We start from the raw sequence: 24,775 nt of genomic DNA, 5'->3' as shown, positions 1-24,775 counted from the left end.
TCCACTTCTGCCGCTGCCAGGCTAAACCAACCCTCTTCAACCTCCCGAGGGGAGGGGGCGGGGCCACCGCGCGCTCTCCTCCCAGAGACCGCTCCCCCTTTTTCGCGCACCGCCTCCTCCTCAGTGGCTGGTCGAGTTTGGTAGCACCAACCCCCGCCCCCCGCGCCTTTCCTCCGTGGGAAGCGCCGACGCGGAGCGAGCTTTAACGCCTCTCTATTGGCTGTAGCCTCGCACCTTAGTCACGCCCACCGTAAGCGTCCGTCACTAGTGACAGTGGGGTGAGGGGATGTTGCCGCCTGTTGCCGCGCCTCCTGGAGTTCGAGCGAGGCGTTAGGGAGGGATCATATGCAAATAAAGACGGAGGGACGGTTGCCCGGGGGGGGGGGGAGACAGTTGGCGCTTCCCCGCGCCGAGGTTCGCGTTCCTATTGGGCAGGAGCCCTCGTGACCTCACCCGTGAAACTGGCCGTGTGAGTAAGAGAACCGCATTAGTCCTTCCGGTTGTGGAAGGAGGCGCTTGGATCAGGGGGCTGGTAATGGTCGGGGTATCCGCGGGGACGTGAAGTTTGAGGGTAATGGGCGGAGGGCGAAGCTGTTCATTGTTAACAATCAGGTAAAGGGCGCAGTGTTTGAGGGGCCTTCTTAACAACCCGTGAAAGGTTTTTGGAGGGTCAACCGCTCAGGTCATTGTGCTTGGGACTCGGTACGGTGCCCTGAACATGCACACTTGACTTCTCTTCTGCCACGTGAATCATCCAGGGTGATGCATCTTCATAAGGCTGGTAGTTGAACTATGGCATCCACTACCGCGTCACATAGTGATAGAGGCCAACTCAGACAAGCTACAAAAGGGAATTAGACAAATGCATGTAGGATAAGGCGCTCAGTGACTGCTTGTCATGACGGCTGTCCTCTTTGAGGTGGTATGTCTCTGAATTATAGTTGCTGAGGAACATGGGCGTAGACAGTATTTTTTTGGGGGGAAGGACTGATCTGATTGGTCAGTTAATTAAGTATTTCTATTGGTTTACTTGATCTGAGGGGGGCAGCTGCTCCCCCCCTGCCCCTGCTTGGCTACACCCATGCTGGGGAACATGAACAGGAGTGTGTTCCTGACCTGCTTGGGCTTCTCAGAGGTAACCAACTTCAGGCACAGAGGCCGCCAGTGGCAGAGGAGGCAGCAGTTGGACACCTTCCTCTTGTTTCAGCTGAGTTCCCCCTCTCTGAAGCTACCCACAGCTGTCTTCGAAGCTAAGACAAGGAGAAGCAGGATTCTCTCCATTGTGCTTAGATCAAGCTCCATGCAGATATGAAGGGCTTTGGATAACAGAAAGTCAAAAGGGGAGGGCTGTTCAACATACAGAATCATTCCATTGTTCAAACAAATTCTAGTGGACTGAGACATTGGGATATCCAAGGAGGCAAGTGGAACAAGGGTGAGCGAAGGTGTAAGGGCTGGGAACTACTTTGGTGAATAGGCACAGAGGTGGATTAGAAAAGGAAAGATCATTGGGGGCCTGACTTGGAAGCATTATGAGTGGGTTACTCTATGTCTTCCTGTGTTGCAAGGGGTTGGACTAGCTGACCCTTTGGGTCCCTTCCAACTCTACAATTCCAATTGTGTAGATCATTTGGAAACATAATGTAACTACTGTGCATATGAAATTATCCTTTTAAGTTCCCTCAGGAGGATGCATTTAGGTATATTAAATAAATAAATCTGGTTAGCCACTTTAGGAACAGATGGGCCATTGGTTTTATCCAGCAGCTTCTTCTTAAGTTGTATTTACATGCATAAATTTTCAGGTTCAATCTTGACTCATTACAAAAAACAACAACAACCCTGAAGGGTTTTTGTGATCCATAGACAGTGCTGAGCTAAATGCAGTCTGATGCTGAACTAAGGATCTGACTGCATAAAGCAGCTTCCTACATTTGCCCATTATTCCTTTTCGGAAACATGAGGCAGAGGCTGAGCTGAACTTTGTACAGTGGTACCTCAGGTTACATACGCTTCAGGTTACATACTCTGCTAACCCAGAAATAACGCTTCAGGTTAAGAAATTTGCTTCAGGATAAGAACAGAAATCGTGCTCTGGCGGCACAGCGGCAGTGGGAGGTCCCATTAGCTAAAGTGGTGCTTCAGGTTAAGAACAGTTTCAGGTTAAGAATGGACGTCCGGAACGAACTAAGTACATAACCAGAGGTACCACTGTACTTGAAACAGCAGCAAGCTGCAGATGTGTGCATCAGTTTTCATTCTGATCTGTCAGTCTTTCTGTATTGCAGTGTTTTGTTTCCCTTGACACTTGTGTCCTGTTTGTGTGTTCATTCAAGTGATTTATGATCATGTGCAATGGGACTGTGCCTGCACCTGTTCTCACTCCACTGCTGCTCATGCATAGAAGGGAGAGTGCTCTATGTGTTGAATAAGTTCCCTTGTGATGTGGATTCCTCATTGCACAGGGTTCCATATCATAGGAGAAGCCTACGTGTACAGATCTCGCTCTTCTGTACAGCACTGTTCCCTAGCATGTGGGCTTGGGAACTATCACTGTACTGTACTCTTGATCATTAATCATTTGAGGAGGGAAATGCACAAATGTGGAGGGGCGTGACATCAAACTGGGGTTTGTAGTAAAACTAGACATCACACTAGAACCAGTGTGGCATAATGGTTTGAGTGCTGGACTATGACCTGGGAGACAAGGAATCAAATCCCCACTCAGCCATGAAGTCCACTGGGTGAACTTGGGTCAGTTACTGCTTCTTAGCCTAACCTACCTCACAGGACTGCTGTAAAGATGAAATGGGGTGGAGGAGAACCATGTACATCACCTTGAGCTCACTGGAAGAAAAAGGTGGTATACAAATGTAATAAATAAATTTAGAGTTTAGTGTGTATTGAAAATGCATGCTAGTTGCCATTCCAGTGCCTCAGTATGATGTGGTGCATTTTTCATTTTCCTCTCCCTTTGAAACAGGTGTGGGAGTTAAGCTGGTACTGAAAGAAGAAACAGAGTTGTCCCCTGGGCAATGTATACTACATTTCATTCTCCTTCTTTGGAGGTCTTTAAGCGGAGGCTTGACAGCCATCTGTCAGGAATGCTTTGATGGTGTTTCCTGCTTGGCAGGGGGTTGGACTGGATGGCCCTTGTGGTCTCTTCCAACTCTGATTCTATGATTCATTCTGATACCTTGGTGTTCAACAGTGTTACTGCACTGCAAACAAATTTCATAAAGAATACTCAACCATCTAGTAGTTGTTAAATGAAAAGTCTCACTTCAGTCATCTATGGCCAGAGTAGCGGATATTTCTCAAGTGTCCTAGATATTTTCTCTGCTCACAAATATTCATACCCAATTGTTTCCCAGGCTGTGATTTTCCCCTCTACCAACTATGGATAGCCATGAAGTGGCTTTTTTTAAAAAAAAAACAACAGACAAACTTTGTGGGCTTTTTGTTTGCTTTCTTCTGTTTAATAATTTCCAGCTATAGCACATTAGGAATCAGTCAATGGGACCAACCAAGCTGGTATTTGTAAAGTGAGTAGTTTGCTACCTTCCAGTTTGTCCCAGTTTTGACAAGCACTGCTGTCACCTACTAATAACATGATGGCTTAATAAAGGTATGAGGAACTGGTTCCTACAGTCAAACCAATGATCCATCCAGGCCAGGTCTGTTTACTGTTATTGGCAATAGCTCTGCAGGGTATCGGGCAAAAGTGTTTCACACAGATTTATTTGAAATCATTTAACTATAGCAGTGCCAGGGAGTGGACCTGGGGCCTTGGGCTAAGATGTGAATTATTAAGCTATGTTTTCTAGCTTAGCTGTGGAAAAACAAGTGATGTCATTTAGAGTAGAAGAGGCATATTCTATGAATCTGCTATTAAAATTGGTTTGTCTTTCGAACACATACTCCTATGGTTACCCAGTGTGGATTTTATCATACATCATCTTTATTAGATGCATCTGTTTTGTTGAACTGTTTTTTTATTTATTTATCTGTTCACTTCCTATAAAACATCAGTGTTCTCTTCCATAGCTGAAGTCAAATGTTTTGTCTCTTTTCTTCTTTATTTCATTTTAAAATATAGTTGGCTTGGATGAAATGAAGCCATTACCAGTGAATTCCAGAATATTGTCCCTGGCTTCCCAGGCTACTGAAAGCCCTGATCAGGATGTCCCTGTGCTGCTGCTGAAGTTAAAAGGTAAACAGGTTGAGTTCTTTCAGACCTGTGATGAAATAGTTTCAAGTGTTGAGACTCTTATACTATAAATGAAATTGTTTTTCCACTACTCATTAAACTCTATCTGAACTATTGAGATTCACTATTCTACAAAGTCTATATGTGCATATTTTATATTTTCTGCAAGTTTTCCCAAATATAATTATTGATTTGAGGCCAACAGAGGAAAATGAACTCAAGTACAGTGGTACCTTGGGTTACATACGCTTCAGGTTACATACTCCGTTAACCCAGAAATAACGCTTCAGGTTAAGAACTTTGCTTCAGAATAAGAACAGAAATCATGCTCTGATGGCGCAGTGGCAGCGGGAGGTCCCATTAGCTAAAGTGGTGCTTCAGGTTAAGAACAGTTTCAGGTTAAGAACAGACCTCCATAATGAATTAAGTACGTAACCAGAGATACCACTGTATAGGAGATGGTTAGTTTCTTTTTTGAAAAATATGGTTTATATAATGTAAAGAAACTACTAAAGATGAATAACAATGAACGCAGGAAGGGCAGACGTGAGGAAGTCAAATAACAATGTTAAGGGAAAAAGCAGTTTTTAAACAAATAATTTTTTGTTTTTCATTTTTGTAGTTTGTAACAGTTTTTATTTTTAGTTTTGTAATGTGTTTGCAATTGTTGTATTGGTTTGTTTTATGTATTTTGTTGATATTTTGAAAAAGTTAATAAATACATTTTTTAAAAAGGAGATGGTTTGTTTCTTTTCTGTCCTTTTTCAATACAGCAGCTGTATAAATGATATTGCTGTTTGACAGGGGTCATGGGCTTCCTCGAGATCTTGTTATAGGGTGATATAACAGAGTAGCTGTGTTTATAGAAACAATCTCCCTCTCTATGAATATATAAACCTTTCTCTCCCCGCCTTCCACTGCCTGTCATTGGAAAAGTGTGTAACCAGCACATAAGAGACTATATGCAAACTAAGCCAATTTTAACGAGTGGAGTGTATCTAATTTGCATTATTTTTAACACTATGCAAGGAATATAATGTTGAAAGGCAAAAGTAGAGAAATAGAACCAAAGAGGTGCTGTGCCACAAGAACTAGGATTAAGGATGAAGGGAAAACTGGGAGCTGTGTGTGTGTATGTATGTACAGTATGTATGTATGTATGTATGTTATGTTTGAGCTAGAATGGGACTTCTGTGCAGGCTTGTGTAGAGCTTGCCTGAGGCCCGGGGTGGCAGTCTTGTTAGAATAAAGGCTTTGGCATGACAGGGTAAGTCCAGCAGGCCCCTAGCAGGGTCCCGTAACACCTTGGCCCTCTGAGGCCTGCGACAATTGTACCTGGTTACACTCCCACCACACCCCTGCATGGACCTGCTTCTGTGTTCTTAAAATCTCTATGGGAAGAGTTGCTCCTACTTATAAGCAAGTCTTATATCCATTCTGGAGAGAGACTGCTGATGAACTACAGCAGCATTATAGCTAGAGGAACTGTCAGTTGCTAGAGGGCTACTTTCTAGTAAAGGAAGCCTTTGTGGCCAGAGTCTAGTAATTCTAGTAGTGCAAAACAAGGAAGTCTTCTATAAGCCACCTTATTTTTCAACATACTTGCCTCTCCACTCTTTCTTAATTCTCCTTTGCGCCATCCCACTGACCTCTTTGCCCATCTTCTTCTACCCATCTATAATGTCTTCTGTAAGCATTCTATGCATGAATTGTCTGGTTTGTTTGTTCTATAGATTTCCTAGCCGGTAGTTGCTTCTGTATCAGTGTTGCTGTAATGACGAGATGGTAGTTGGGGTTCTACATTGTCTCATGCTCACTTAATCTTTCTTTGTATTATACTCCCTTTCAGAGTAGAAGGGTACTTGAGTGTCACATGTTGTAATTGAGAAAGTATAATTTTGTTACCTAAGTTCCTGGTCCATCTGTTTAGGTTTATTTTTCTTCCCTAGATATTTTAAATAGTGCACCACCTGGCAGCGAAGAATTAAAAAAAATTAAACAAGACTTGTACTACTACGATCTGGTTCAATACTGCACATTAGTCCTTAAGCAAGATTATACAAGAGTGCTTGGAGGCTGGACTACTGCTGCCCAGATAGCAGAGATACTAAGGTAAACTCTTCCATAATTACACAGCTTTTGTTCCTGAATTGCCTCTAGCCCACCCTTCTTGAAATCATTGTGTGACTGTATTAGCCTGGGTGTATGACAGCATTACCTGCAAACTGCTAAAATGTATGTGTGTTTATTTTCTCAGCCAGTGTTGTGTGGGCCTCGAGGTAAAAGAAGAACCAGAGGAGTTTTACAATAAGCTACTTCCTTCTGTTGCAGACAACCTCCTCTTCTTGGGAAGGCGCCTACAAGCACGATTCATCCGAGCGATGAAGGTATTCAGGCTGAATGGCTTAAGGTTGTGTAGTGGAACTGTTTTGTAACTTCTTGACATGTCAACATGCTGAATAGTTGATTTATTCAGGCAGTCTTCCCCTGCCCTGCCCCCCAACTCCAGGCACCTTGCAGACCAAATATCAAGGGCATATCTTCTGTGGAATCAGGACTCAAAACAACTATATTATAGCAGGAAGCTTTGACCTGTTATGATGCCATGGTTGACAACAGGGGCAACTGAAATTTTGGATCAGCTCCAGTAAAAGTTAAATCACTAATAGTTTATTGAACATAAAAATAAAATGCAAACAGAATTATGGCCGTTGTTAGACATGCCTCCAGGACAAATATTGTGGTGTAGATGCTTTCTTCTTAAAGCAGCATTTCAACAAAAGTTGAACTAAATGTTGAAAGTTTTAATTCACAGCATTCCAAAAAGTTTGGTGGATTTGATGAATCAGATTAGTAGCATTACTAACTCATGGAACCAGCTGGATTTCCAGTAGAAAAAGTGTTTTAAGTTTTTTAAAACTGCATCTGTCCACCAATGGTGATTGGCAAAGGTGTTCTTAAAAAGGTCCCAGACCTCAGACTGATGAAGTTTAGATGAAAGGAGTTTCAGAATTAACTATCTTGCTCAGCAAGTATATAACTTCAGGATACAGTTGCTTTCAAAGTAATGTTTCAGGAATTATATTTGCTTTTTTGTGAAGGATGAAGAGAGGAATGAATTTTTACACTGTTTCAGAACAGTAACTGATGCCATCTGCTGGCTGTGTGGCGGATTCATTCAGCTAACAGCAAATGGTAAGGGAAGAAAGATCTGAAAGATCATTACTGTAGCTGCATAGCTGTTTCTGATGAAATATTTCCCCATTTTGTGATCTGCTTGTAGATAACTGTTGTGTTTTTCCTTGGTAAAACTACAAATTCATGGATATTGCCTCATGGCTTGAGTTTTCTTCCTGTTTTTCACCCTAGTGCTTCAGAATAGACACTTCCAGCAACTGCTGATGACGGACGATGTTGAAACTTCAACCATAATGATGTCTGTGTTGCAGAATATTTTAAGAGTCAATAGGTAACTGATATACCTTAATTTAAACATTTCCCTTAATATATCTTAAAGTGCTTAAATATATACAGTGCTAATAACTTCTCTGAATTTAATTACATGAGCAAGAGATACTGCCAGGAGGAGAGAGTTAAAGGCACAGGAAAAGCTCCAGTGGAATGACAGGTGCTTTCCTAGTGGCTGTTTTAGTTCAGGATAACCACATAAATATCATCTGTAGAACTTCATGATTGTTCATAGGAAGCATCCAGGATTCAGAAAGCAAAGGCCTTTTTGAGCAGTTTATTGTGCATTGATTACTCTTTGATGGTAGAGTATTTTCACATCATTTTCAGGGTTATGCTTTTATTATGGGAGTTTCCCATTTCTTTCCCATTCAAGGCAGTCAATCTATTATTCCCTCTAGCTAGCAGGTGACATTGCTGTGTGGAATGCAGATTTGTGCCAAGGCCCCCACTGGGTGTTTTTGTACAGTCGTACCTCGGGTTACGTATGCTTCGGGTTGTGTACTTTTCGGGTTACGAACTCCCGTAACCCGGAAGTGTAACCCGCTGTGCGCTTGATCCGCACATGTGCAGAAGCGGTCTGCGCATGCACAGAAGTGGTCTGTGTATGCGCAGAAGCATTATGCACGCTTCGCACATGCGCAAAGCGCGTTTTTCAGGTTACGTACGTTTCGGGTTATGCACAGCGACCCGGAACCGATTAACTACGTAACCCGAGGTACAACTGTAATATGTTAGTGATAAGTGACAAACGCTTCCATTCCATTAACTGCTGCACATGTTGCATGACCTCCTGCTATAACAGTATCATTTTTTTGACTTGAGCAGAGATACCATATAAATTCATACACCTTGGGGGGTCCTTTCTGTTTGCACCAAATGGTTACGATTCCAAATTTAGAAGGAACGCTTTTTAATGCATTATCTCAAGAGGGAGGTATTGTCTAACCTACAGCCATATCCTCTTCTCTCTGGAGGACCATCTATCAGTTCAGCTTGTATTGATTAATTTTATTGTGTGCATTCATTCATTTATTTATTTATTAAATATTATATCCTGCCTTTCTTGTACAGAGAACCTCTCAGAGTGGTCCACTCAGAGCAGTTTAGAACACTTGAATATACAGTGGTACCTTGGCTGTTGAACATAATCTGTTCTAGAAGTCTGTCTAACTCCCGAAACGTTTGAAAACCAAGGCGCAGCTTCTGATTGGGTGCAGGAGCTTCCTGCACTCAAGCGGAAGCCACATCAGACGTTCGCCTTCCGAAAAACGTTTGAAAACCGGAACACTTCCGAGTTTTCAGCATTCAGGAGCTGATTTGTTCGTCAACTAAGCCGTTGGGAGAACCAAGGTTCCACTGTAGTAACTTATAATCTCAATATAATGAAAGCCAGTACAACTAGAGTCAAGCAAAACTTCTTCTGTGTGATCCATTTTGATTACTTGTCAATACTATTAAGAGAAATCCCTTTTACGACCTTTAAGCAGCACTTCAGTTGTATTTTAAAGTTACTAAAGGGTTTGGTGCAATGTTGGCTAGCTACTGTAATCTACTTACCTTCCCCTCCCCCCTGGCACCATTGAATAGACTCCAGTATCATTCCATCTTTTTTCTTTTTATGTCAGTGCTGTGTTACTTCAAGTTGCTGAAAAGTCCCTGCACTGCATTTTAGATGAGCTTGTTTACAAGCTTTCGTCTTCCATCAATCCTGTCATAGGAAATGCAGCTATAAAGCTGTTACTCTTGATTGCACAGTCTGATGCCCAACTTGTGACAACATTCGCTACCCGCTACAAAGGTTTGTTACTCTGTTTCTCAGACTTGGGAAGAATTCTGTAGTAATGCTGGCACTGATTAGCCCTTCAGGGTCAAGGCCCAAGGTAATCCCAAAAGCAAAGGTATATTTTGTACAGCCTAGAACTTGTGTATCAATTCTAAAAGGTATTAAATGTGAAAACTGTAAAGTTCCATACATGGATGTCAGTGGTACTTGCTCTCAGATAAGCATAAATCCTATTGGTTGGATCCAGAATTGAATGGGACGCGGGTGGCACTGTGGTCTAAACCACAGAGCCTAGGGCTTGCTGATCAGAAGGTTGACAGTTTGAATCCCTGCGACGGGATAAGCTCCAGTTGTTTGGTCTCAGCTCCTGCCAACCTAGCAGTTCGAAAGCACGTCGAAGTGCAAGTAGATAAATAGGTATCACTTCGGCGGGAAGGTAAACGGCGTTTCCGTGCGCTGCTCTGGTTCGCCAGAAGCAGCTTAATCATGCTGGCCACATGACCTGGAAGCTTTCTGCGGACAAACACCAGCTCCCTTGGCCTATAGAGCGAGGTGAGCACCGCAACCCCAGAGTTGTCCATGACTGGACCTGATGGTCAGGGTCCCTTTACCTTTAGGTTCAAGTAACGTAATGTGACTCCAACTGTATGCTTGGTACAAACCTTTTCACAAAATAACTGCATCTGATGTTGCACTACTTTTACTGCACAGGAAAGGCAACAGGCACATTTGCCAATAATGCTAAGCCATACATTGTATGGTGCAATATTATAAGCATGAGCCTCTACAAAGCCAAGTAAAGATTGAGTTCAACTACTCTTTCCCTCCCACCTTCTGTAAGGCTAGAAGAATAAAACAGAATTTCGTTTCACTTAATGGCTTGTCATTAACACAAAAACCAGGAGTCCAGGTTTAAAATAAACTCTTATGTTAACAAGCCTGCTTTGTAACTCATGGTTTTAAGTCAGCTTCTTTTACATTGACTAGAGTTTATTTAACACCAGGATTCCTGGTTTGCACATAAGGACAAGCCAGGAATTGGCTAAATCGAAACTTATTCATCATTTATTCCTCCTCCCAGCCATTTACGGGGCTGGTCTAGTGCTTGAGTCTAATGTTTCATGTGGGCTCCCTTCATAGCTGTCAACTTTCGGATTTCAAAATAAGGGATCAGCAGCCTCACCTATGATAGTCACGTGGCAGTGATGGGCGGAGCCAGAAGCAAAAGTGGGCGGAGCCAATGGGAAAATATGCCGAGGCTCCACTCTGGGCGCAGCAGACCACGGTCACCAGGACCGGAGCGGAGAAGACGTCGAAGATCCTGCCTCGTCCCAAGCCCCACATCCCTCCACTCCGGGCTCGCTTCCCGCCGCAGCAGCAGCAGCTGCCACCGCAGCCGCGTGCGGTTCCGGCTGCCTGAGAGCCGCCGAGGAAGAGGCGGAGCCGGCGACAGTCCCCTTGCCTGCCTCTCTCTCTCTCTCTCTCTCTCTCTCTCTCCTCCAACGCTCCCCCCGCCCACCCCTCCCGCCCAGCGCAGGAGGCTGAGGCGAAGCTCCTGAGAAGAGCGAGCGAGAGGCAGCTGAGGAGAACTGCTCCCCCAGCACCCCCAGGAGGAGGAGGAGGAAGAAGAAAATACCGGCAGCGGCAGCGCCGCTCCCGCCTCAGCCGAGTCCCATGGAGCGCATGGAACCTGCGCACAAAGAAAGAAGCAGGACGGAGCGAGGCTGCAAGTCCCTCCCCTCGGCGCTTACAAGTCCTCCTCCTCCTTTCCCCCCTCCTCCTCCCCCCCTCCTCTGGCTGCTGCCTGTCTGCAGATAGTCTGACAGCAGGCAAAGAACGGGGGAGACGGGGAAGGAAGGGAATATACGGGAATATATGGGTTTTTGATTAACCCGGGATTGCAGCGGGAAACGCGTTTAAAAACGGGGGAATCCCGGCAAATACTCAATACTTGACAGCTATGGCTCCCTTATGCTCAGATATATAGTGCTAAATCAACAGTGAGGAAGCTGGAGTCCAACATCATCTGGATGGCCACAATGCCCATCATTTTTGACCGTTGATCATGCTGGCTGAACTGGATGAGTGTTGGAACCAAACAACATCTGGAGGGCCTCAGGCTCCCCATCCCTGTGCTAAACTGGTTTAATGTTACATGTGAACGCTGTCATTGTCTTCTATAAAGTTAAGCCAACCTGAAATTGATTAGCCAAGCTAGCCCATGAAATTGACAAGCCACAAAATAAGTTTTTATGCTGCATTGCCATTCAATTGAGCTGGTACCTGGGCTTCTTAAAATTACAGTGGTGCCCCGCTAGACGAAAATAATTCGTTCTACGAATCTTTTCGTCTAGCGGTTTTTTCGTCTAGCGAAGCGGCAATGCAAACCACGGTTTTCGCTAGACGGAAAAAAAAATTCGTCTTGCGAGGCAGCCCCATAGACAATTTCGTCTTGCGGGGCAGCCTTCCGCTAGACGAATGCCTTCGTCTAGCGAGGCATTCGTCTAGCAGGGCACCACTGTACGGCATGTATAGATTAATTCCAGGTGCCTCTTGTGACATCTGAGAGCAACTACTTCTTGGTAAACATAGTGCACTCCCTCCAAATTTTCCAAAAGTGAATACCATAAGCTGCCATTCTGTCACTGATTACCAATGCCAAGTTTGTTCAGTCAATACAATTGTCTGGGTAGGTTCTATATTAAACCAGGACAGCACACTTGAGCTGTCATTATATATGAAATTGGTCTTTTCCTGCATGGTAGTAATTGCATTGAGTGTTTTGCCATTTTTAATATGATTTTTCTTCAAAATATATGGCCTAGAAAGTTGTAAGCACTATTGCAACCATTTCAATAATGCATTTTATGGCATGTCTGTACATGTTTTATGTGTACATTTGAAAATACTCTATACTATTGGGACAAATGCATTCGCCAGTGTGCATTATACTAGTTCATACATCAAAAGGCCCATGGTTAGCTTGTTTTCCAGCTGGAGGGAAGTCTGGCTTTCCCCTCACTTTGCAGGTGCAGACACCTTTAGTTGTATCAACACTTTGTTCATTCTTTTCACCATTCATGTTTTTTGAGAAAAATTCATGCTACTGCCTGCTTTGGCATGTACAACTATAATTTTCCAGTGTCTGAAGGATAAGCAAACTAACTGTGCTTCTTATAAAGCAGCATATTTATCTTGATGTGTCTCACTGATTAAGGACTACAAAGCCTTCTAAGCAAGCAGTGGACTGGCAAAGGATTTGACAGGAACCTGAATCAGCTTTTGGACTTGCTGTGCTCAGAAAATTACAAGGTTGTCAAAACACAGGTGTGGTGGAAATCTTACTGAGTTTTGTATGTGGTGGAAGTAGCTTGTACTTAAAGTTTCATCAGTATATTACTGTATATTTCAGTGCCTCCTACCAACATCTATTCACTAGATGTTATAGGTACAATAGATCAATTAACACAGAAACACCTCTAAGAGTTTATAAATCTCTCTCACACATACACCTCTTTTATTGCAGCTTTCAAATACAAAAATACATTGTCAATTAAATCATTAAAACAGTGCATGAAAGGGCATAAGCAGTCACTTTAAAGATACATCAGCATATAAGTAGGTTTATACAATTAAAAGCACAGTGGAATAAGAGTTTTTGCTACCATTGTTAAACTTAGGAGAGAAGGAGCCAACAGACATCTATCAGAAATGAGTTTACAGTCCAGGTGCCAGCACTGAGAGGGTCCACTCTGTGGTCCCCACCTCAGAAGCTGGTAGTGCACTACTGAAGGTGGGAGAAGATGAAATAGGGCCTCACATGTTGAACACAGTGCACAGGTAACTTCATATGGGAGGAAGCACTACTCCAGATAACCTGGTCCTAAGCTGTTTAGCTCTTTATAGGTAATAAGCAACATTTTGAATTGTGCTCTCAAATGAATTTGAAGCCAGTGCAAATGGACAAGAGCTGGTATAATAAGTTCTGAAAAGCAAGCACTGGAAACCACTTGGGCTGCTGAATTTTGTTCCTGTCAGTTTCTAAACACTCTTCCCCACAACCCCTGCAGCAGTGCAGTCTCGATGTGAGCAGGGCATGAGTGACACTGGCCTGATGAGCATGGTCCAGGAAAAGGTGCAGCTGGCACACAAGCTAAAGCTAAGCAAATGGATCTTTTCCCAATTCATCAGTGAATATTAAGGTGCAGGGGGATTTTCAGGTTGTCATTTGACAACTCTGAGAATGGGAAATGGACATTGGTGGTTGAGGAGGGGATCAAACTTTTCTCAAAGGACTCGAACTGAGGTTTTTGTGGTTTTTAAAGCAGTTGTTAGCTCTTTAAATTGTATGTTGTCTTGAGATGATTGCGTGGATTGTTCCGTCGGGCAGGCTGATATGCTTGCATATTCAGAACATTTCTAATAGCACAATGTTGAATTTCACCCATAATTATGGTTTTTAAAAATTGAATTCTTGTTTTCATTTGGATCATGTAAAGTTGAGGTATTGTATTACCTGGAAAGAGGCAGATCAGTTTGAATTCATGCAGGAATTGTTCTGGCAAATAATAGTATGACACTGCCCACCCCACCCCTGAGGAATAGTTTAAATTACATGGGGCAGGGGGGAGATGCAAACCATTAAAGTTGTATTAATATTGTCACTGTGCTCGATGGGGAAATGAGCATAATCCTCTGACTCAGTGCTTTTTTTCAGGGAGCACTCAAGGGTACGCAGTACCGGCTTCTTTTTGTTGTTGTTAAAAAGTGTGGTACCTACTGTAAGAACTCCATGGTGAGTACCGGCACCTATTTTTCCTAGATAAAAAGCACTGCTCTAACTTGTTTATTTCAGAGACTACATCAAGCAGCTTGCTTAATCCAAGCAGCATGGAGAGGATTTCAATCGCGAAAAAGATTAAAGCAGCTTCCAAAAGCAGTAACAATCTTGCAGAGAAATTTCAGGTAAGGCAAGACCTTTGGTTTATTACAAACCTGTGGATGCAAACAGATGGTTATGTGATGGAGCCCTTCTTCCTCCCACTCCCTTGTCCATTCTCACCATTCCTTTCCCTTTTCTTCCCTTATAGAAGAAAAAAGAAAGTGGTGGTGAGGTGATTGCAAAGGCAGATCATGGGGCAGCTTTCTCTTCTGGTCTCACCCAGCGCCTTCATGTGGCCTCTACAGGACACTGTGGCCCTCATCCCTTTGTGCAGTTTCTCCAATAACATGCTTGCTGATCTGTGGAACTTCTCTACCTCTGCTAGAGATTAGGTTTTTGAAGTCCCCTAATACTTGACATTCTTTCCCTCTCATAATATTGTGTTGGCCAGAAATGTTGCTGTGAGGATATATTAAGCAGCATGCAGATTTCTTGGTGCTACATTAGCTAATTGATTGCAAAAGTATAGAGGGGTTTGCTCTATAATAAAATGCATTTTTAAAAGGTATCTTATTGGGCACGTTTGGAAAATCCAGTAGAGGGCAGACTTCGCATGTAATGGGTTTCCAGATTTGGGAGCAATCTTTGGTTCCAATCAGAATTTCAGGCTTCACCACTAAGCATCCAGGCCATGATTTAAAGGATGTTTGTGCATACATGTGCATCTTGAGACTATTGGGGTACATGTTCCCATCTGCATGATAAATGCAGACCTGTTTAAATGTAGAACACTCTGCCTCCTGTAATTTCTAAAACTTTGTTGTTGTAGAGCTAAAAGAAAACAGGAGTTGCAAGGTTTAAAAAAGCAGAAAGAAGAGGAGGACCTCCACCAACAATTGCAGCTTCAAAGACAGAGAGCCATGAGGCTGTTCCATGAACGACAGCTTATGCTATTGGAAGTAGTTCATGCAGGTATGGTTATTATAGTAGCATGAAGGGTGTTTTCCATGCAGAAACAAATTTCCCATATTCTTTCTTGTTAGTTGAAAACTTCTATTCATACTGTTTCCTAAGACTTAGTATTTGAGGCACAGGATGCCATTTCGTTAAATGGTCAGGTATTTTTTCGAGTATGTATCAGCATCTTTCCCTTGGGCCCCTTTAGGACTTGTGGGGAGATAGTGGTAATGTATACTTAGAACAAGTTGATGGGAGAAATGAATGTAATTTGATGCTCATCCAGTAAATGTGTGAATCATTTCTTTGCCTTAGCTTTATGTGCTTTCTCCCCCACTCATTCTCTGTTTCCTTCATTTTGGAAGGTAACAACCGCATTGGAACATCCTTAATATCAAAGCCTGGGGCAGGATAGCTATCCACATCATTCCCTGTGCAATTTCTTCTATCTATTTCTTTCAGCCTTGACTATTGCAGCCCCTTGTCAGGAATGCAATTCTACGCTTGGATCTGAACTGCTCATTGAATGCGAATAGTTTAATTTCCCCAGAGGATCTCTATGTGAATAATTTCCTCTTGGACTTTGGTACAGGGTCTCATCTGTGTAGCAGCTGGACCACAAATCGCCATCCTTACCAAAATAATTAAATAATTAAATAACCAAAATATTGGTTTAGAAAAAGGTCTACTGCTGTTTGAGCTGAATTTTTTTGATACCAGCTGGCTTGTTTTGAGTCTCCCATGAAACCCAAGCATATTCAGAAATTTGCCTCCTGATCTCCTAGGTCAGGTGGATAAGCATATGCATGAAATGGAGGAGAAGTCAGCCATAACTATCCAAAGATACTGGAGAGCATATAAGGAAAGGAGAAATTTTCATCATCAAAAGAAGTCTCTTAAGCAGTATAAAGCAGCTGTCCTCATTCAGAGAGCGGTGAGTATGCAACCAAGTGCTGCCATGACATAAAATTTACCCAAACAGTTAACATTCATGTTTTAATTCAAAGCTTCTAGTATAGTCTACTACAAGCAGCTACTCTAAAAATTAAGCTGGAGCATTAGTCTTCAGAATCTTCATAGCAAAAATCTGAACAACCCTTTAAAAAACCTGTTACAAGAAGCTGTCGAAGACTTGAGACCATAGTGTTGAATATTACCCTAGAAAACCATTTCTAGCTTCATCATCCCCCTGCTGCCCCCGCCCCCTGCCAATCCTTCCTACCAATTTATAAAATTATTCTTTAATTTGATGACATTGTGGAGGCCAAGTTCTTGTTTGAAGCTGCGCTTGCAGAACCACATTCTGCAGCTAAATTGAGCCATGCTGAGTTGTATCTGCCTGAAGGAAAAAAATCAAATGGAGAAACATGCATATTTCTCAGTGGTCTGGCTTTCGTCATAACTCAGCAGAAAGGAGGGTGCTGGACTAGATACTCAAATAACAGATCTGAGCTTAAAGGTTTGTATTCATTTCCATGTTGACAGAGCACTGAATTGAGAGTTGTAATGAATCAGATCTAAGTTAGGGGCTGTTCAGAGACCCTCGGTGTTTTAGGAGTTAATGGGCTCCCCAGTTTGAGTGGCAGATACCCCTTGGGAGGCGGGACATTCCGCTCTTTAAAAAGGAGGGAGCAGCCGTTAGTGTGTGGAGAGTGGTGACTGGAAGAAGGAGGGTGTGGGGCCAGGTTAGGTTTAGGTTAGGTTAGGTTAGGATTGTTGAAGATGTGTATATGTTGCTGAAAGGAAGAATTTACACTGTTAAGAAACTAAGCTTATGAACCATTACTGAAACTGTTATGTTCTGTAAGAAATAAAGATCTCTTGTTGTTGAGCTAAGAAAATATCGTCGTTCTTTTGGTCCAGAGAGTTATATAGGCTCTTGAGGAGGGGAACTCAGGGAAAGGACAAAACTAACCTGAAAGGCGATAGTTTGTGTCTTGGAGTTCCCTCAGGAGGGGCTAGCGGGCGGAAACCCTTGGTATTGCCACAGAGTTGCTAAGAGGGCTTAGCCAACTGATATAGTGAGGGGATCTAATAAAGAGAGACCCCGAACTGTAGGCAAAGGAGAGGTTAACCCTTGAAGCCCAGAGCAGAGGATATAACCGGCCACGGCCGCTGGACAGGAAAACTCCCGTTACTAAGAAATTCCCAGATTATTAATCAAAGGGAAGGGCAATAACAGACGGACCTCAGAGGGACAGGTGGGGTGCATTGTAATTTGACCCAGAACACCTGATTAAAAATTCACTTAGTAACAAGGGGAGAGTCTGAAGTGGAGGTTCATCGCAAGAGTCACTCTTGTTTTATTATATAAAGCAAGAATACTATAATAATGTTTTAGTTTAAATGGAATACAAGATACTATTCGTTCATGAATTAACCTGAGTGTGTGTGTTTATGTGGATTTTCAAGCTAACCAGAAGGCCATCAAGAAACTATCCTGCTGTAAAAATTCTGACTGTATAAATACATTGTGTTACTTGAATACTTTCGTTTCCACAGGTGCTGAAGTTCTTGGAAAAGCAAAGGAAAAGGAAAGCTTATTCTCTCTTGAAACAGTCCAAGCACCTCTCTGATGAACAGAGGCTATCATTGCAACAAAAAGTGAATGACTACATCAAACTGCACCCGGTACATCATCATTCCTCCTTTGGCTAGGGCACCTTTTCACGTTGGTTTGTTGGCCAAGGAATGCTTACAGACATGCTGGGGAACCCTGCATGTTTCAGGGGAGTCTAGGCACACTTTCAGTTTATACATGGCATAGTCACACATTGACATTAGTTTAGCCTTGACAATGCACAAAGCTCTCATTGGAGCTATGCATGGCAGAAGAAGACAGTTAATGGTGAAGACAGGTAAAAGCTGCCTTTTAGGGAAGCATCAGTGCCACATCTCTGTCTCCTCACTGAAGGATCCTGTAACTTCCAAGGAACCTGGGTAACTTAGGATCACAGTTTGAAAACCACATCCATACAACAACAGGAATGTTTTGCCCCTAATCACTACTTTGACAGGAGCCACAATACAGCATTGGCAGTTAGATAACTGCGAGAACTCAGTGGGGAGGGGGAAATCTGTTGCCTCCTATCCTAATTGCAACTGCTTTTTTAATTCCACACATACTCATGAACTAGTGAGTCTATTTTGTTTCCATAAATGACAGAACATTTTTCACTTATCAAATGGTTGCATGGCTGCTCATACATGTATGCACACATCCTTTATGGTACAGTCATACCTCATGTTGCGTACGTTCGGGATACGCACTCCCACACCCTGGAAGTGTTTTCCGGAGTGCGCAGGAGTGCACACGACCGCTGGATGTACAGAATGCTTCTGCGCACTTCGTGCATGCACAGTAGCGCTCAAATCACGCGACTTACGGGTTTTCGGGGTTTTCTTTACGTGCATTCGAGTTATGCACACCCGCGTTACGCACAGCGACCCGGAACGGATCGCGTGCGTAACCTGGGGTTCAACTGTACTAATATTCAAGTGTTTAAGGAAAGCTTTAAAAAGTAGGTGTTCCTGATCAGAGAAATATTACCTTGATAGGAGAACCTTAATTGGGGGGCCCTGAGGAAGAGAGTTGTCAACAGGAGTGCATTGAGCTTTTTATTGTTTCACAAGGACTGCCAGTATGTTTACAGATTTATATTTATTAGTATTTTTCTTCTATTGCTTTCTTCTTCTTCTTTTTTTAACCATATTTTATTATTTTCCGCATTAAACAACAACAAAAACATAATACATACACAAATACACAATACTAAAACACAATAAACACATCGAGACATGAATAAGGAAAGAAAAAACAAACAATAAAGGAAAACTCATACAGACCTACATAATCCGGAACAAAAACTATCATTGTTTAATTCTTGTTTCTATCTTCTTAAAAGGGGGACTCCCCCCGTTCCCTCAACTGCGTTCATTAACAATATACTTTGGTAATTTTGTATCTTTTTTCTTAACATTTACCAGTCTTCTTAATAATCTTTAAGATATTAAATAATCAAATATAATTCATTACTTAGGTTACTTATCCTAAAGCAATCTTAAACCTCAAAGTCTTTCATAGCAATACTTCTTTTGTACAATTTTAACTTACATCAACTAGCTAAAGCCAATACACAATAAGCTAATTCTGCTCAAATATCTAATTTTACACGATCTTTTAAATAGTCCTTAAATTTCTTCCAATCCTGTTGCACCTTCTCCTCCCTCTGGTCTCGGAGTCTCGAGGTCAGTTCAGCGAGTTCCATAAAGTCCATTAATTTCATCTGCCATTCTTCTACTGTCGGGATCTCTTCGCCTTTCCAGTTTCTTGCAAGTAAAATTCTAGCAGCTGTTGTGGCATACATAAAAAAGACTCTATCCTGACTGGGTATCTCATGATTGGTCATGCTCAAAAGGCAGGCCTCTGGTTTCTTACAAAAGGTAACTTTCATTACCTTCTTAAGCTCATTATAAATCTTCTCCCAGAAAGCCTTGACCCTTGGGCATGTCCACCACATATGATAAAAGGTACCTTCCGCACTTTTACATTTCCAACACACATTACTTGTAGCATGATATATCTTAGCAATCTTCACTGGTGTCAAATACCATCTATATATCATTTTCATAATATTTTCTCCTAATACATTACAAGCAGTAAATTTGATACCTTCCTTCCACAACCTCTCCCAATCATCCATCATGATATTATGTCCAACATCTTTTGCCCAATCTATCATCACAGATTTAACCATTTCATCTTTTGTATGCCACTCTAGCAACAAATTGTACATCCTGGAATGGTTTTTAGAGTTTGGTTCAATTAGCTCTGTTTCCAGCTTTGATTTTTCTATTTGAAAACCAATCTTTTTTCTTCTATTGCTTTCATATGTTGCTGGTCAATGGTGCTCCTGCTACTGCTGCTGCTGCAAGCAACTGCAGTCAGGAGGTGCCTGTGAGAGCTGTGTGCATACCTGTTGCAGCAGTACCAGTTTTGGTGTTAGCTTTTCCCCCTGAACCATTTTTTTTAAGTCTATGAAACTACTTTGACAAGAGGCCCTGACTGTAGAGAGAGAAACTGATGGGTAGTAGAGGTGATGATGGCTCTACAATATCACTTGCCAAATCTTGAAAAGTTAATATCAGTACACAGCCTTTACCTAGAGTTCCATGCTGTTTACCTAATGTAAACTCTGAATATATCAGAAATATACTTATCCCTCTTTATTTGGTCTGTGAAATAAGGTATTGGGTGTTGCTTGGTGCTTCCCCCCCCTTTCCCCCATTAATATAATAATAGGAATTTGCTTCTTCCTGAATCCTAATTAGGAAACTAAATTTATTTAGTGATGGATCGATGGCTTCAGGGAGGAAACACAGGAAGAAGCAGTTATTAGATTTACAAGTACCCAAGAAATGCAAATGTTGTGCTGTAGACATCCACAAAGGTTTGAAACTGATAACCGCTAACAGTGATAGGCACTATCATTTTTCTCCAGGCTTCTGAAATGTCACAGGAAATGAGCAGGGAACTTCATCATCAAGCTCAGGAAAAGCTGGCCCAGTATTTGCTGAAAAGAAGCCAGCATCGCAAAGCAGAGCAGCATAGAGAGGCATTGCTAGCCCAAGTCCACACGGATGTAGATCAACTAATGAGTATGTGTCTACCTCAACATCACCATTGTTTTAGCCTTGCTCTGATTTTCTTCCCATATTTTGGTAAATGTTGATGAAAGTGAGTATCGGGATTGATTCATGCTAATAGTAGACACCACAGCACTCATCCAGAGATAATATTTGGTTGTGTGACTCATGTGCCATGTAGCCTGTTTATTCCATGGCTATTTTGGTCTTGTTCCCCTTTAAGATGTTAATGTTGAGAGTATTTGTGTAAATGTGTTTTGGGGAACTTTACAGAAATCTTCAGCTTGCTGTGTGGGCAGTAACACTCTACCATATCAAAAAACAAAACAAAATGAAGTTCAGTATGCTGGGGTTCTTCTTTTATTTCCCTTTGCCATTGTGAGCTATATGTGGCATGTACTTTCCCAGCATGTTTGAGATTTGGTTTTTAATTATTGTGCCCAGAAGATGGATTCAGTGAATTATAAATAGAAGAATAGGGTTACAAAAATGAAAGGGATAAACCCACTGGATCTGGCCCATGAAAGTACTCAAAATAATGGAAAATGGAAGAAATATAGCCCCAAAATGATCAACCTTGTATTTTAAGAAAAAAAGTAATTGTGATTCTTTTGCTCCTTTTGTCACAGGTGCTCCAAGTCTAACAGAATCCACTACGAAAGATCTGAATGTCTTTATGAGTAGATCAGTTCCTGTGGTAGCCAAAGCCAAACAATCCCACAGCACCATGTTGAAATACACACGGTGGCCATGGTGGAAGAAGCTGGAAGAAGACTTCTTAGAGGAAGATGCTGTTTCAGAAGATCTGAGTGCTGAAGTGGGAACTTTGTTCATTGGTGGAAGCAAAACTTAATCTGGAATGAACAAGGTTATATGTGTGGACTATGTCTTCTGTGAAAAAAGAAAGTATTCCAAGATGGTCTGGCGAGCAGTCCATCCAATGCTGTCCAAATGATTTGATTTTATATATACATACACACGAGTAGCTGTTATCAAGTTCGTGTTTTACATATTTTGACCTCTAACCAGAATATCTAAATTTTACCATTCAGATGACTTGGAAATCATTACAATTCACATTTTAAATATCTGTGAAATTCAGTTGTATTGTTAAAAAAAAAGGTGGAATTTTGAATTTAATATTGTGGGGAGTTAGCTGTGTGTATGTATAGGCTGGGAAATAGAACCTCAGAGCTCTGGGAGGAAGCATTTTTTCAGCTTGAGGTCCAAATTCCTTTTCTAGGTAGCCTTCCAAGGGCCAGATGCCAGTGGGGTGTGGAGCCAGATGCAAAATTGTGTGAAGCAACCAATGTAAGCTTTAGCACTGCACAGTAAGCTAGCTTTTACACACGTTCAAGCACCCATATCTATCTTGCATCCAGACAAGCAAGAGCAGTCATCAGAGTTCAAGAGCTCATTCCAGCCAGGCAAAAGCATTCAGGTGCAAAGCAGGGCCAGTGTGGGGTTTGTGGCCTTCAGAGAAGGGGGTGTAGCCTAGGGAGAGTGCAGAGAGCCCAATAGAGAGCTGCATTTGGCTTGGCCCCTGACTGAGGTTCCCCACCCTTGACTTACAATATCATCCCAAACCCATTCTGCTTTGAGTCTTCTGACTAACCAATTTGTACATGTTTTATCTTCTTTAGATGTGCTGTGAAATTTACTTTTCTGTTTTAATGAATTAGCTTTATTATTAGATAAAAAAATAAAAAAAATCCTTCCAGTAGCACCTTAGAGACCAACTAAGTTTGTTCTTGGTATGAGCTTTCGTGTGCATGCACACTTCTTCAGATACACTGAAACAGAAGTCACCAGACCCTTATATATAGTGAGAGAATGGGGAGGGGTATGAATCAGAAGGGTGGTGGGAATGGGTGATAGGCTGATAGCTGTGGTAAACCTGTTGGCGATTGTTAAAGACTGCAATTGGTCTTACAGGAAAAAGCAATGGGTGAGCAGGTTAAAAATAGCTTCGTCATGTATAATGAGATAAGAATCCAATGTCTCTATTCAGACCAGGTCTCTCCATGGTTTTAAGTTTGGTAATGAGTTGCAATTCAGCAACTTCTCTTAATTGCAACTCATTACCCCCGCCCCCATTGCGGTGGTGATAACAGGGTTCCCGTTAAAGGGGTCTCAGGGGGAGGCATTGACCATACACCCAGGGTTGTCACTGCCCTCCCCCTCCAGCAGCGGCGAACATGGGGGGGGGGGGCTATCTGCTTGAACATATGTTCTCCAGACTAGCCCACGCCCCACTCATGCTGGATAATCCTGAAATTACCCAGAATCCCGGCTGGGGGGCTGGGAAGGATAAACGCCCAATGCCTGAGCCAAGGTCTTCCTACATCTGAATATTAATAAAGTTGTGGCTAATTTAATCCCATAGAATGTTGTCACACGTTGTTATTTCCCTCAGGGGCTGCCCCGGGGTTCGGGGGACTCCGCCTGGCCGCGCAAATAAGTCCCTTTTTAACAGACCAAGACAAGACCGAGGACTCAGCTATACAGCTGCATATAAAAAGTTTTAAGTGCAATATACAATGTGACACACGATGGCAATGGTGAGCCTTATGGAAAATTCAATGTATTTTTAAAACGCTTTTTAAAAAAGCATTTTCAGAATGTTTTTTATACGTGTGTAGATTCCACCCAAGTTTAAGATTTGATGCATAACATTTGTTACTACGTTGGGACATTACCGCAGCTAATGTCATGAAACACAGAGGTACCACTGTACCTCTGTACCACTGTATTCCACTCTGGTCAGACCTCACCTGGAGTACTGTGTCCAGTTCTGGGCACCACAGTTCAAGAAGGATACTGACAAGCTGGAACGTGTCCAGTGGAGGGCAACCAAAATGGTCAAAGGCCTGGAAATGATGCCTTATGAGGAACGGCTTAGGGAGCTGGGTATGTTTAGCCTGGAGAAGAGAAGGTTAAGGGGTGATATCATAGTCATGTTCAAATATATAAAAGGATGTCATATAGAGGAGGGAGAAAGGTTGTTTTCTGCTGCTCCAGAGAAGCAGACACGGGGCAATGGATTCAAACTAAAAGAAAGAAGATTCCACCTAAACATTAGGAAGAACTTCCTGACAGTAAGAGCTGTTCGACAGTGGAATTTGCTGCCAAGGAGTGTGGTAGATTCTACTTCTTTGGAGGTCTTTAAGCAGAGGCTTGACAGCCATCTGTCAGTAATGCTTTGATGGTGTTTCCTGCTTGGCAGGGGGTTGGACTGGATGGCCCTTGTGGTCTCTTCCAACTCTATGATTCTATGTTATGATGACACTGGCAGTGCAGGGCTAATGCATCAGTACAATGAAATATTTCTTTCTAAATTGTATGCCTATCGAGAGAGGGTAGCTTTTTATCTCCAGCAAACCCGTAGCTTAGTTACCACCTTTAAGTGGAACTGTGTCAAACTTTGGGTGTTCTTCTATATAATGGACTTATTCCCCACCACTTCATATTCTAGGCAATGCAATCAGCAATGCTCATTAAAAACAGTGCAGCAATGTGTTCCAAGAGCATAGAGTTTTCCTGCTTCTAGGACATGTGAAAACATTTCAGGAGCTGTTCCTCACTTTGCCCTCGAGGCTCTCTCTGTCTCCATACTGTGTGCCATACCTTTTGCACTGGACTTTCTTGTTTTATGAATTTTTACTGCAGTGCAGTGCTCTATACCCAACTCTTCATAATTATCCTCATTATAGCATCTTTTTATCACAGGGAGATGTTCACAAAGGTGTCCTGCATAATGCATTTCCTCTAAAGAAATGAACCCCCTGGCCTGTGTTAAATAGCTGGTGAATTATAGAGCTGTCTC

At 42.4% G+C, this 24,775-nt stretch overlaps 1 protein-coding gene across 3 annotated transcripts; it reads left to right on the top strand.

The window, feature by feature from the left end:
- Positions 1–393: 393 nt before the first annotated feature.
- Positions 394–21,913, top strand: IQCB1 (IQ motif containing B1). 3 transcript variants are annotated; one of them, XM_033162489.1, is made up of 14 exons: positions 394–469; positions 4,100–4,213; positions 6,160–6,322; positions 6,468–6,597; positions 7,312–7,405; positions 7,580–7,679; positions 9,307–9,479; positions 12,682–12,791; positions 14,320–14,429; positions 15,176–15,318; positions 16,089–16,237; positions 17,806–17,934; positions 20,805–20,961; positions 21,579–21,913. In XM_033162489.1, the coding sequence occupies exons 2-14, from the start codon at positions 4,114–4,116 to the stop codon at positions 21,800–21,802; spliced, it is 1,782 nt and encodes a 593-aa protein (XP_033018380.1). In that variant the 5' UTR covers positions 394–469; positions 4,100–4,113; the 3' UTR covers positions 21,803–21,913. The 3 variants fall into 3 exon arrangements, with proteins under 3 accessions (XP_033018380.1, XP_033018388.1, XP_033018372.1); XM_033162497.1 differs by lacking the exon at positions 394–469 and adding an exon at positions 658–682; XM_033162481.1 differs by lacking the exon at positions 394–469 and adding an exon at positions 2,814–2,860.
- The last annotated feature ends 2,862 nt before the right edge of the window (positions 21,914–24,775 follow it).

Source organism: Lacerta agilis, chromosome 1, assembly GCF_009819535.1.
Source record: "Lacerta agilis isolate rLacAgi1 chromosome 1, rLacAgi1.pri, whole genome shotgun sequence".
Taxonomy (NCBI): Eukaryota; Metazoa; Chordata; class Lepidosauria; order Squamata; family Lacertidae; genus Lacerta; species Lacerta agilis.
Note: the sequence above shows the minus strand (reverse complement) of the source record. Positions and strands in the feature narration are given on the sequence as shown.